Here is a 14,018-nt window from a genome sequence, read left to right as displayed (position 1 = left end):
ACACCGCTCCCCGGCACACACACCGCTCCTCCCCGGCACAGACACCGCTCCTCCCCGGCACAGACACCGCTCCCCGGGACACACACACCGCTCCCCGACACAGACACCGCTCCCCGGGACACAGACACCGCTCCCCGGCACACACACCGCTCCCCGGCACAGACACCGCTCCCCGGCACAGACACCGCTCCCCGGCACACACACCGCTCCCCGGGACACAGACACCGCTCCCCGGCACACAGACACCGCTCCCCGGCACACAGACACCGCTCCCCGGCACAGACACCGCTCCCCGGCACAGACACCGCTCCCCGGGACACACACACCGCTCCCCGGCACACACACCGCTCCCCGGCACACACACCGCTCCCCGGCACACACACCGCTCCTCCCCGGCACACACACCGCTCCTTCCCGACACAGCTCCCCGGCACACACACCGCTCCTTCCCGACACAGCTCCCCGGCACACACACCGCTCCCCGGCACAGACACCGTCCTCGGCACACACACCGCTCCCCGGCACACACACCGCTCCCCGGCACAGACTACGGTCCCCGGCACAGACTACGGTCCCCGGCACAGACACCGCTCCCCGGCACACACACCGCTCCTCCCCGGCACACACACCGCTCCTCCCCGGCACACACACCGCTCCTCCCCGGCACACACACCGCTCCCCGGGATTAGTGACAGATGTCTCCAGACTGGAGATCCAATTAATTACCGGATTACACCGACCAATGTGATATCCTGGCCCCGGGGGGAGGGGGGACACCATAACCTCCACTGACATGGGACATCAGTAAGTCCTCACCCAGAAGTTGGGGGACACCGGGGGCCTCTACTCACATGGGACTTCAGTAAGTCCTCACCCAGAAGTTGGGGGACACCGGGATCTCTACTCACATGGGACTTCAGCAAGCCCTGACCCAGAAGTTGGGGGACACCGGGACCTCTACTCACATGGGACTAAAGTAAACCCTCATCCAGAAGTTAGGGGACACCGGGGGCTCCACTCACATGGGACTTCAGTAAACCCTCATCCAGAAGTTGGGGGACACCGGGACCTCTACTCACATGGGACTTCAGTAAGCCCTCACCCAGAAGTTGGGGGACACCGGGGGCTCCACTCACATGGGACTTCAGTAAGCCCTCACCCAGAAGTTGGGGGACACCGGGGGCTCCACTCACATGGGACTTCAGTAAGCCCTCACCCAGAAGTTGGGGGACACCGGGGGCTCCACTCACATGGGACTTCAGTAAGCCCTCACCCAGAAGTTGGGGGACACCGGGGACCTCCACTGACATGGGACTTCAGTAAGCCCTCACCCAGAAGTTGGGGGACACCGGGGGCTCCACTCACATGGGACTTCAGTAAGTCCTCACCCAGAAGTTGGGGGACATCGGGATCTCTACTGACATGGGACTTCAGTAAGTCCTCATCCAGAAGTTGGGGGACACCGGGGGCTCCACTGACATGGGACTTCAGTAAGTCCTCATCCAGAAGTTGGGGGACACCGAGACCTCCACTAATATGGGACTTCAGTAAGCCCTCACCCAGAAGTTGGGGGACACCGGGGGCTCCACTGACATGGGACTTCAGTAAGTCCTCATCCAGAAGTTGGGGGACACCGAGACCTCCACTAATATGGGACTTCAGTAAGTCCTCACCCAGAGGATGGGTTGGAATTCTGCGGATCTGTATGATGACCCCACAGACGTTACCTGAGGTTTGATTACAACTTCCAAAACAACCAATCATCTGTCATCAACATAACACCACGCCCCCCCCCCCCCCCAACAACTCATCAACACCGTCCCCCAACAATCTACCAACACCCCGCTGCCCCCCCCCAACACTGCCAACAGTCCACCAACACCCCATTCACCCAACACGCCTAACAAACCACCAGACCACACCATCCAATCCACCATCACCCAGAGTCCTTTGCAGGCCCCCGGAGATGTGCAGGGGACAAATACTGGGCGCCCAGAGCGCCATCTACTGGAACACTATCCCCCCTCTGAGGATCTGCAGATCGGGGAGGTCTCACCTTAATGGACACAGCACACAGAGGGTTAACCTGCAGACACACCCACCCCAGTCCCAGGACAAACACTGCGCACACCGCAGACAACGCCATCACCATGGTGACAACAACATCTCCAACCCGCAGGAGAGGAACTCCGACACGCAATGTACTTCCTGGAAATACCGACCACCAAACTCCACCAATAAGTGACCCGAGCTTCACTGCCAATGTGCCTAGCTGTCCAATCACTGACTGATCTAAAGCCAGAGGACCACTATGACAGATGTCCAATCAGGGCCCAAGGACACCAGAAGGTTCCATTCAGAGATAAATGGAGCTCCACCGCAAACTGGAAGAAGTCAGACATGAGCAGTCCTCCACCTCTAATCAATCAGAACTTTGCAGACCCATAGTTTGTGAGGGTATACATTCACAGCACCCGACCCCTAGTCTACGAGAAACCACCCCGACCCCTAGTCTACGAGAAACCACCCCGGCCCCTAGTCTACGAGAAACCACCCCGACCCCTAGTCTACGAGAAACCACCCCGACCCCTAGTCTACGAGAAACCACCCCGACCCCTAGTCTACGAGAAACCACCCCGACCCCTAGTCTACGAGGGCGCGAGAAACCACCCCGACCCCTAGTCTACGAGAAACCACCCCGACCCCTAGTCTACGAGAAACCACCCCGACCCTAGTCTACGAGGGCGCGAGAAACCACCCTGACCCCTAGTCTACGAGAAACCACCCCGACCCCTAGTCTACGAGAAACCACCCCGACCCCTAGTCTACGAGAAACCACCCCGACCCCTAGTCTACGAGGGCGCGAGAAACCACCCCGACCCCTAGTCTACGAGGGCGCGAGAAACCACCCCGGCCCCTAGTCTACGAGGGCGCGAGAAACCACCCCGACCCTAGTCTACGAGGGCGCGAGAAACCACCCCGACCCCTAGTCTACGAGAAACCACCCCGGCCCCTAGTCTACGAGAAACCACCCCGGCCCCTAGTCTACGAGAAACCACCCCGGCCCCTAGTCTACGAGAAACCACCCCAGGCCCCTAGTCTACGAGAAACCACCCCAGCCCCTAGTCTACGAGGGTGCGAGAAACCACCCCAGCCCCCTAGTCTACGAGGGTGCGAGAAAACACCCCGGCCCATCCCAGCAAAGGGAATAACAATTAATGTGTCTGTACACAGGGGGTCACCACCATCAGTTCTGTGTACATCCATCCCGGAGGTGAGAATCTCTCCCCCATAGGCCGTGGCGTGGTGTAAGGTGAGCTGTGATCTCAGGTTGCACACAGAAGAAGCTCTCCTCCCGGAAGACGTATTCTACTCTGCAGACGCCTCAGGGCCACATTTACTATAATGGGACCACGCCAACTCTAATCCTATTATTTCTGGATGGATCACGTGACCTCCTCGCTCCTCCACATCCTAACAGGATTATGTACTTAACACCGGACTGCCCGGACAGACGGGGGGGGGGGGACCAGAAAACACAGATCGTGTACTTCTCATACATCCATTTCTAGGAGCCCATCGAGGGACACAGGAATTCTGTTACATTTGGGTTATACTGCCACCTACAAGCTGGTTTCGGTCCCTCCTTTACACAGCATGCTGCAGTTTGGTCAGATTGGGGGATTAGGGGCCCCAAAGGGGTGGGGTCTGTGGACTCCAACATTTTTATCTTCCTTCTTGTCCAATCAACCAGAAACCAAGCCAGTGAGGGGAGGTCCTCTGCAAGACCGGAATCTGACCATCAAACCCCCGAGGATCAACCCGGTGCGCTCCGGACCAGGAGAGACCACTGGCCAGGGGGGTGATAATACCCAATGGAATTCCAGCCAGGAATCCACCAAAACGGGGGGGGGGGGAAAGGCAACAAGGGCAAAAAAGGAAGGATGGAGGATGACGAGGGCGAAAAAGAAGGATGGAGGATGACGAGGGCGAAAAAAGGAAGGAAGGAAGGAAGGAGGACAACGAGGGCGAAAAAGGAAGGACGGAGGACGACGAGGGCGAAAAAGGAAGGATGGAGGACGACGAGGGCGAAAAAGAAAGAAGGGAGGACGAAGAGGGCGAAAAAAGGAAGGAAGGAAGGAAGGAAGGAAGGAAGGAGGGAGGGAGGACAACAAGGGCGAAAAAGGAAGGAGGGAGGACGACGAGGGCGAAAAAAGGAAGGAAGGGAGGACAACGAGGGCGAAAAAGGAAGGAAGGAAGGAAGGAAGGAAGGAAGGAAGGAAGGAGGGAGGGAGGACAACGAGGGCGAAAAAGGAAGGAGGGAGGACGACGAGGGCAAAAAAGGAAGGAAGGAAGGAAGGAAGGAAGGAGGGAGGACGACGAGGGCAAAAAAGGAAGGAGGGAGGATGACGAGGGCGAAAAAGGAAGGAAGAAAGGAAGGAAGGAAGGAAGGAAGGAGGGAGGGAGGACAACAAGGGCGAAAAAGGAAGGAAGGAAGGAAGGAAGGAAGGAAGGAGGGAGGGAGGACAACGAGGGCGAAAAAGGAAGGAGGGAGGACGACGAGGGCAAAAAAGGAAGGAAGGAAGGAAGGAAGGAAGGAAGGAAGGAAGGAAGGAAGGAAGGAAGGAAGGAAGGGAGGACAACGAGGGCAAAAAAGGAAGGAAGGAAGGAAGGAAGGAAGGAAGGGAGGACAACGAGGGCAAAAAAGGAAGGAAGGAAGGAAGGAAGGAAGGAAGGAAGGAAGGAAGGAGGGAGGACGACGAGGGCAAAAAAGGAAGGAGGAAGGACGACGAGGGCGAAAAAGGAAGGAAGGAGGGAGGAAGGACGACGAGGGCAAAAAAGGAAGGAGGAAGGACGACGAGGGCAAAAAAGGAAGGAAGGAAGGAAGGAAGGAAGGAAGGAAGGACAACGAGGGCGAAAAAGGAAGGAGGGAAGGAAGGAAGGAAGGAAGGAAGGAGGGAGGGAGGACAACGAGGGCGAAAAAGGAAGGAGGGAGGACGACGAGGGCAAAAAAGGAAGGAAGGAAGGAAGGAAGGAAGGAGGGAGGACGACGAGGGCAAAAAAGGAAGGAGGGAGGATGACGAGGGCGAAAAAGGAAGGAAGAAAGGAAGGAAGGAAGGAAGGAAGGAAGGAAGGAGGGAGGGAGGACAACAAGGGCGAAAAAGGAAGGAAGGAAGGAAGGAAGGAAGGAAGGAGGGAGGGAGGACAACGAGGGCGAAAAAGGAAGGAGGGAGGGAGGACGACGAGGGCAAAAAAGGAAGGAGGAAGGACGACGAGGGCAAAAAAGGAAGGAAGGAAGGAAGGAAGGAAGGAAGGAAGGAAGGAAGGGAGGACAACGAGGGCAAAAAAGGAAGGAAGGAAGGAAGGAAGGAAGGAAGGAAGGAAGGAAGGAGGGAGGACGACGAGGGCAAAAAAGGAAGGAGGAAGGACGACGAGGGCGAAAAAGGAAGGAAGGAGGGAGGGAGGACGACGAGGGCAAAAAAGGAAGGAGGAAGGACGACGAGGGCAAAAAAGGAAGGAAGGAAGGAAGGAAGGAAGGAAGGAAGGAAGGACAACGAGGGCGAAAAAGGAAGGAGGGAAGGAAGGAAGGAAGGAGGGAGGGAGGACAACGAGGGCGAAAAAGGAAGGAGGGAGGACGACGAGGGCAAAAAAGGAAGGAAGGAAGGAAGGAAGGAAGGAGGGAGGACGACGAGGGCAAAAAAGGAAGGAGGGAGGATGACGAGGGCGAAAAAGGAAGGAAGAAAGGAAGGAAGGAAGGAAGGAAGGAAGGAAGGAGGGAGGGAGGACAACAAGGGCGAAAAAGGAAGGAAGGAAGGAAGGAAGGAAGGAGGGAGGGAGGACAACGAGGGCGAAAAAGGAAGGAGGGAGGGAGGACGACGAGGGCAAAAAAGGAAGGAGGAAGGACGACGAGGGCAAAAAAGGAAGGAAGGAAGGAAGGAAGGAAGGAAGGAAGGAAGGAAGGAAGGAAGGGAGGACAACGAGGGCAAAAAAGGAAGGAAGGAAGGAAGGAAGGAAGGAAGGAAGGAAGGAAGGAAGGAGGGAGGACGACGAGGGCAAAAAAGGAAGGAGGAAGGACGACGAGGGCGAAAAAGGAAGGAAGGAGGGAGGGAGGACGACGAGGGCAAAAAAGGAAGGAGGAAGGACGACGAGGGCAAAAAAGGAAGGAAGGAAGGAAGGAAGGAAGGAAGGAAGGAAGGAAGGACAACGAGGGCGAAAAAGGAAGGAGGGAGGACGACGAGGGCGAAAAAGGAAGGAGGACGAAAAAGGAAGGAGGGAGGACGACGAGGGCGGAAAAGGAAGGAGGGAGGACGACTAGGACAATATGATGTGGCCATCAGAGGAAAAACGATTGGGACAAACCCCACCAGGGGAACGGTAAACGGCCCATACTGGTACAAAACCCCAGGGGTACCCACCAGGAGAAGGAGGTCAGCCTGACTGAAAAAGGAGCAGGAGTGACCGGCACCCATAAATGGGTAGAGAGGGGGAGTGTACACTGCAACCCCAAGCTGGTACACACGAGCACCATAAGAGCCAAACCCCTGTAGGTGTCTCTGGGGTCAGACAGAGGAATCGTATTCGGAATCATCCGATCAAAGCAGTGACGATCCTCCGCTAAGGATCGAGGTTCAGAATCCCGATCACACCAATATGAAGAGTCACGGATTAGGAAGAGATCGGAAGGAACTCCCCCAGAAGCTGCAGATCTCCTGACCTACAAACCTTCTCCATGCTCTGCCCAATCACCATCCAGGGGATCACAGGGCTACCCAGCGAGGGAAGGAGAGACCACCAGTGGCAGGGAACCCCACAATGATTTATGGTCCCCAAAAAAGACGGTGCAGTCTGAGGAGCATCGCCCATCATTGGGGTAAGGCCACCTGACCGGTCATAGGGGGCAACCCTAAACCTTCCCGGAGGGGACAGCCGACGGGAAACTGTCACACTGCAGGGTCTCACAAACTGGGGAACCCTGAAAGACCAACTTGTAGAAGTGGGGTACACCTTAATGCAGAAGGCTTACATGAGGGGGGTGAGGGGGCATTAGCTGATCCATGACTCCAAGACCCTTGGCCCGAGTAAGGTCTGGACCCCACAAGTACTTCCCTGTGGAAGGAGAAGGGTGGGCTTCCTCCACAGATCCCTGGCATGGAGGAGGGCGCCCATGCCAACCATCCCGACGTTCCTTCAAAGATGTCCCTCAAAGGTCAACCGAGTCACATACTCCATCATGGAGGAGCCATCAGCATCCCAATGGTGCCCCACCCATGTGCCCCACCCCTGTGCCCCACACATGCCCCACCCATGTGCCCCACACGTGCCCAGACTTCATTTCAACGGAGACGCGGGGTCAGATACTTCTACCAAACTCCACCACCAGGATCCAGACATTCCCCTCCACCACTCTATACCCAGAATTTACTTCCAGCATGGGGGGGAGGGCGACACTGATGTATTCCAGGTGGGATTTCGAGGAGCACATGTAGTGGACAGGTTGGGGGGGGGGATAGATTGTAGGGGGGGGTGGGGAGCTCATTCTAGCGGATAGGTGGGGGGTAAATTATAGGGGGGGGGGGCACATTGTAGCAGATAGGTGGGGGGGGGACACATAGCAGATAGGTGGGGGGGTAGATTATGGGGGGGGGGGCACATTGTAGCAGATAGGTGCGGGGGACACATAGCAGATAGGTGGGGGGGGGTAGATTGTAGGGGGGGGTGGGAAGCTCATTCTAGCAGATAGGTGAGGGGTAGATTGAAGGGGGGGGTGGGGAGCACATTCTAGTGGATAGGTGAGGGGTAGATTGTGGGGGGGGCACATTGTAGCAGATAGGTGGGGGGGGTAGATTATAGGGGGGTGGGGAACACATTCTAGCGGATAGGTGGGGGGGACACATAGCAGATAGGTGGGGGTAGATTGTGGGGGGGGGGCACATTGTAGCAGATAGGTGGGGGGGGACACATAGCAGATAGGTGTGGGGGGGGGGTAGATTGTAGGGGGGGTGGGGAACACATTCTAGCTGATAGGTGGGGGGGGACACATAGCAGATAGGTGGGGGGGTAGATTATAGGGGGGTGGGGAACACATTCTAGCTGATAGGTGGGGGGGGACACATAGCAGATAGGTGGGGGGGTAGATTATAGGGGGGGGCACATTGTAGCAGATAGGTGGGGGGGACACATAGCAGATAGGTGAGGGGTAGATTGAAAGGGGGGGGGGGGTGGGGAGCACATTCTAGCGGATAGGTGGGGGGTAGATTGTGGGGGGGGGCACATTCTAGCGGATAGGTGGGGGGGGGGACACATAGCAAATAGGTGGGGGGTAGATTGTGGGGGGGGGTAGATTGTGGGGGGGGCACATTGTAGCGGATAGGCGGGGGGGGGGACACATAGCAGATAGGTGGGGGGTAGATTGTAGGGGGGCAAATTGTAGTGGATAGGTGGGGGGTAGATTGTGGGGGGGGGCACATTCTAGCGGATAGGTGGGGGGTAGATTGTGGGGGGGGGCACATTCTAGCGGATAGGTGGGGGGGGGACACATAGCAAATAGGTGGGGGGTAGATTGTGGGGGGGGGGCACATTGTAGCGGATAGGTGGGGGGAACACATTCTAGCAGATAGGTGGGGGGTAGATTGTGGGGGGGGCACATTGTAGCGGATAGGTGGGGGGTAGATTGTGGGGGGGGCACATTCTAGCAGATAGGTGGGGGGTAGATTGTAGGGGGGGGGCACATTGTAGCGGATAGGCGGGGGGGGCCTGTAGATTGTATCACACAGAGAACTCACCTTCCTCCACATCGTTGCGTGCGGCGGCCTCCAGGAAGGAGACATTTTGGGGGAACACGATGTGTCGGGGGTCCGCACTCCCCTGTTTCTTGGGTTGACGTTTCGCCTTCTTGCCCCCGCCTTCTTTCTCGGCCTGCGCCCATTTCTTAAGCTGCTGGCCCCGCCTCTTCTGGGCGTGTTTCAGCCTCTCCTGGGTGGTCATCCGGCTGACCGCCGGCATCTCAGACAGAAGCTCCAGGTGCTCGGCCATGCTCGGGGGCATCAGAGAGCCCCGGGGGGCTAATAACCCATCAGTCCGGAGTGCGTTCCATGATGGAGATCAACCGCAGACAGGAAACCACCAAACACCCCCGACATCATCTACCCCCACACCGGGTGGGAGTCATGGGGCAAACGCTGCGACTCCGAGGCCTGGAGAGAGGAAAATACTCCCATTAGTGACATCACCGGGGTACATATACCCCCCCCAAACCTGTACCCCCCAATATACCCCATCAGTGACATCACCGGGGTACATATACCCCCCAAACCTGTACCCCCCCAATATACTCCATCAGTGACATCACAGGGGTACATATACCCCCCCCAAACCTGTACCCCCCCAAAATACTCCATCAGTGACATCACAGGGGTACATATACCCCCCAAACCATATACCCCCCCAATATACTCCATCAGTGACATCACCGGGGTACATATACCCCCCAACCTGTACCCCCCAATATACTCCATCAGTGACATCACCGGGGTACATATACCCCCCAACCTGTACCCCCCCAATATACTCCATCAGTGACATCACAGGGGTACATATACCCCCCCCAAACCTGTACCCCCCAATATACCCCATCAGTGACATCACCGGGGTACATATACCCCCCAAACCATATACCCCCCCAATATACTCCATCAGTGACATCACCGGGGTACATATACCCCCCAAACCATATACCCCCCCAATATACTCCATCAGTGACATCACCGGGGTACATATACCCCCCAACCTGTACCCCCCAATATACTCCATCAGTGACATCACCGGGGTACATATACCCCCCAAACCATATCCCCCCCCCCCCAATATACCCCATCAGTGACATCACCGGGGTACATATACCCCCCCAAACCTGTACCCCCCAATATACTCCATCAGTGACATCACCAGGGTACATATACCCCCCAAACCTGTACCCCCCAATATACTCCATCAGTGACATCACCGGGGTACATATACCCCCCAAACCATATACCCCCCCAATATACCCCATCAGTGACATCACTGGGGTACATATACCCCCCAAACCATATACCCCCCCAATATACTCCATCAGTGACATCACCGGGGTACATATACCCCCCAAACCATATACCCCCCCAATATACTCCATCAGTGACATCACCGGGGTACATATACCCCCCAACCTGTACCCCCCAATATACTCCATCAGTGACATCACCAGGGTACATATACCCCCCAAACCTGTACCCCCCCCAATATACTCCATCAGTGACATCACCAGGGTACATATACCCCCCAAACCATATACCCCCCCAATATACTCCATCAGTGACATCACTGGGGTACATATACCCCCCCAAACCATATACCCCCCCAATATACTCCATCAGTGACATCACTGGGGTACATATACCCCCCCCAAACCATATACCCCCCAATATACTCCATCAGTGATATCACAGGGGTACATATACCCCCCAAACCATATACCCCCCCAATATACCCCATCAGTGACATCACCAGGGTACATATACCCCCCAAACCATATACCCCCCCAATATACTCCATCAGTGACATCACCAGGGTACATATACCCCCCAAACCATATACCCCCCCAATATACTCCATCAGTGACATCACAGGGGTACATATACCCCCCAAACCATATACCCCCCCAATATACCCCATCAGTGACATCACCAGGGTACATATACCCCCCAAACCATATACCCCCCCAATATACTCCATCAGTGACATCACCGGGGTACATATACCCCCCAAACCTGTACCCCCCCCCCAATATACTCCATCAGTGACATCACAGGGGTACATATACCCCCCAAACCATATACCCCCCCAATATACCCCATCAGTGACATCACCAGGGTACATATACCCCCCAAACCATATACCCCCCCAATATACTCCATCAGTGACATCACCGGGGTACATATACCCCCCAACCTGTACCCCCCAATATACTCCATCAGTGACATCACCGGGGTACATATACCCCCCAACCTGTACCCCCCAATATACTCCATCAGTGACATCACCGGGGTACATATACCCCCCAAACCTGTACCCCCCCCAATATACCCCATCAGTGACATCACCGGGGTACATATACCCCCCAAACCATATACCCCCCCCCCAATATACTCCATTGGTATATACATATATAAACACACACACAGTCTATGTCCAAATAATATACACAGTATCTGACAAAAGTAAGTACACCCCTTGTATCTTTTCATGTGACACTTTGTATCTCCAATGTTGTGTAGTGAGTGTACAGGGGGGGGAGGGGTGTACAGGGGGGGGGTATACAAGGGGGGGGAGGAGTGTACAGGGGGGAGGAGTGTACATAGGGGGGAGGAGTGTACAGGGGGGGAGGGGTGTACAGGGGGGGAGGGGTGTACAGGGGGGGGGAGGAGTGTACAGGGGGAGGGAGGGGTGTACAGGGGGAGGGAGGGGTGTACATAGGGGGGGGGAGGAGTGTACAGGGGGGGGGAGGAGTGTACAGGGGGAGGGAGGGGTGTACATAGGGGGGGGGAGGAGTGTACAGGGGGGGGAGGGGGGTACAGGGGGGGGGGGGGTATACAAGGGGGGGGAGGAGTGTACAGGGGGGAGGAGTGTACATAGGGGGGAGGGGTGTACAGGGGGGGAGGGGTGTACAGGGGGGGGGTACACAGGGGGGGGAGGGGTGTACAGCTTGTATAACAAATAACTCAACACACAGCCATTCATGTCTAAACCGCTGACAACAAAAGTCAGGACACCCCTAAGTGAAAACGTCCAGATTGGGCTCCAATTAGCCATTTTCCCTCCCCGGTGTCATGTGACTGGTTAGTGTTACAAGGTCTCAGGTGTGATAAATTTGGTGTTATCGCTCTCACTCCCTCATACTGGTCACTGGAAGGACAACATGGCCCCTCATGGCAAAGATCTCTCTGAGGATCTGATATAAAGAATTGTGTCTCTACATAAAGATGGCCGAGGATATAAGAAGATCGCCGAGACCCTGAAACTGATCTGCAGCGCGGGGGGCGGGACCATCCAGCGGGTTCCCCTCCCCCGCCTCGCCATGGTCCTCCGAGGAAGGCGAGGTCGCGTGATCAGCGTCATATCCAGAGGTTGGAAAATAGACGTATGAGTGCTGCCGGCACTGGGGGGCTACAGATCATTGAGGGGACCATGAATGCCAACATGTACTGTGACATACTGAAGCAGAGCATGATCCCCCTCCCTTCAGAGACTGGACCGCAGGGTAGTATTCCAACATGATAACCACCCCAAACACACCTCCAAGACCACCACTGCCTTGCCAAAGAAGCTGAGGGTAAAGGTGATGGACTGGCCAAGCATGTCTCCAGACCTGAACCCTATTGGTCATCTGTGGGGGGAGGGGGGGGAGCGCAAGGTCTCCAACATCCACCAGCACTGTGATGTCATCATGGGGGAGGGGAAGAGGACTCCGGTGACATCCTGTGATGTCATCATGGGGGAGGGGAAGAGGACTCCGGTGACATCCTGTGATGTCATCATGGGGGGAGGGGAAGAGGACTCCGGTGACATCCTGTGATGTCATCATGGGGGAGGGGAAGAGGACTCCGGTGACATCCTGTGATGTCATCATGGGGGGAGGGGAAGAGGACTCCGGTGACATCCTGTGATGTCATCATGGGGGGAGGGGAAGAGGACTCCGGTGACATCCTGTGATGTCATCATGGGGGAGGGGAAGAGGACTCCGGTGACAACCTGTGATGTCATCATGGGGGAGGGGAAGAGGACTCCGGTGACAACCTGTGATGTCATCATGGGGGAGGGGAAGAGGACTCCAGTGACATCCTGTGATGTCATCATGGGGGAGGGGAAGAGGACTCCGGTGACAACCTGTGATGTCATCATGGGGGAGGGGAAGAGGACTCCGGTGACAACCTGTGATGTCATCATGGGGGAGGGGAAGAGGACTCCGGTGACAACCTGTGATGTCATCATGGGGGAGGGGAAGAGGACTCCAGTGACAACCTGTGATGTCATCATGGGGGAGGGGAAGAGGACTCCAGTGACAACCTGTGATGTCATCATGGGGGGAGGGGAAGAGGACTCCGGTGACAACCTGTGATGTCATCATGGGGGAGGGGAAGAGGACTCCGGTGACAACCTGTGATGTCATCATGGGGGAGGGGAAGAGGACTCCGGTGACATCCTGTGATGTCATCATGGGGGAGGGGAAGAGGACTCCAGTGACAACCTGTGATGTCATAATGGGGGAGGGGAAGAGGACTCCAGTGACAACCTGTGATGTCATCATGGGGGAGGGGAAGAGGACTCCGGTGACAACCTGTGATGTCATCATGGGGGAGGGGAAGGGGACTCCGGTGACAACCTGTGATGTCATCATGGGGGAGGGGAAGAGGACTCCGGTGACAACCTGTGATGTCATCATGGGGGAGGGGAAGAGGACTCCGGTGACAACCTGTGATGTCATCATGGGGGAGGGGAAGAGGACTCCAGTGACAACCTGTGAAGCTCTGCTGACCTCCATGCCCAAGAGGGTGAAAAATAATGGCGGCCACACAAAATATTGACACTTTGGGGCCCAATTTGGAGATTTTCACTTAGGGGTGTCCTGACTTTTCTTAGATATTGTATATATGGGGGAGGGGTAGAGATATATATATATATACACCCCTCAGTACTGTAGGGGGTGTGTCCTCATATTACTGGGGGGGAATTATTATTACCCCCCCATATAATACAATGATGGGGGAGGAGGAAGTGCCCGGTAGGTGGCCCCCTCTCTCTCTCACTCACCTGTCCGATCCGTGTAGTCGCAGCTCTCCGGTGTTGGGGGAGGGGAGGAGTCTCTCTCGGTGGGGGGAGGGGATAGCGGTCTCCGGTGGCGGAGGAGAAGTCCCGGGAGAGAAAAGTCCGGAGAGACACAGCCGCTTCCTGCCCCGCCCACTACACGCTGACACGCCCCCTCA

At 56.3% G+C, this 14,018-nt stretch overlaps 1 protein-coding gene across 1 annotated transcript in view; it reads right to left on the bottom strand.

Annotated features, from left to right (window-relative positions):
- Positions 1-14,018, bottom strand: part of LOC120921855 (protein phosphatase 1 regulatory subunit 16A-like) — a 58,771-nt gene extending 44,753 nt beyond the window's left edge. The window contains 2 exon segments of the mRNA XM_040334338.1: positions 8,784-9,194; positions 13,846-14,018. Of these exon segments, the coding sequence (XP_040190272.1) occupies positions 8,784-9,045 (262 nt within the window). The 5' untranslated portion in view covers positions 9,046-9,194; positions 13,846-14,018.

The sequence above is a fragment of the Rana temporaria genome (assembly GCF_905171775.1).
Source record: "Rana temporaria chromosome 5 unlocalized genomic scaffold, aRanTem1.1 chr5w, whole genome shotgun sequence".
NCBI lineage: Eukaryota > Metazoa > Chordata > Amphibia > Anura > Ranidae > Rana > Rana temporaria.
Note: the sequence above shows the minus strand (reverse complement) of the source record. Positions and strands in the feature narration are given on the sequence as shown.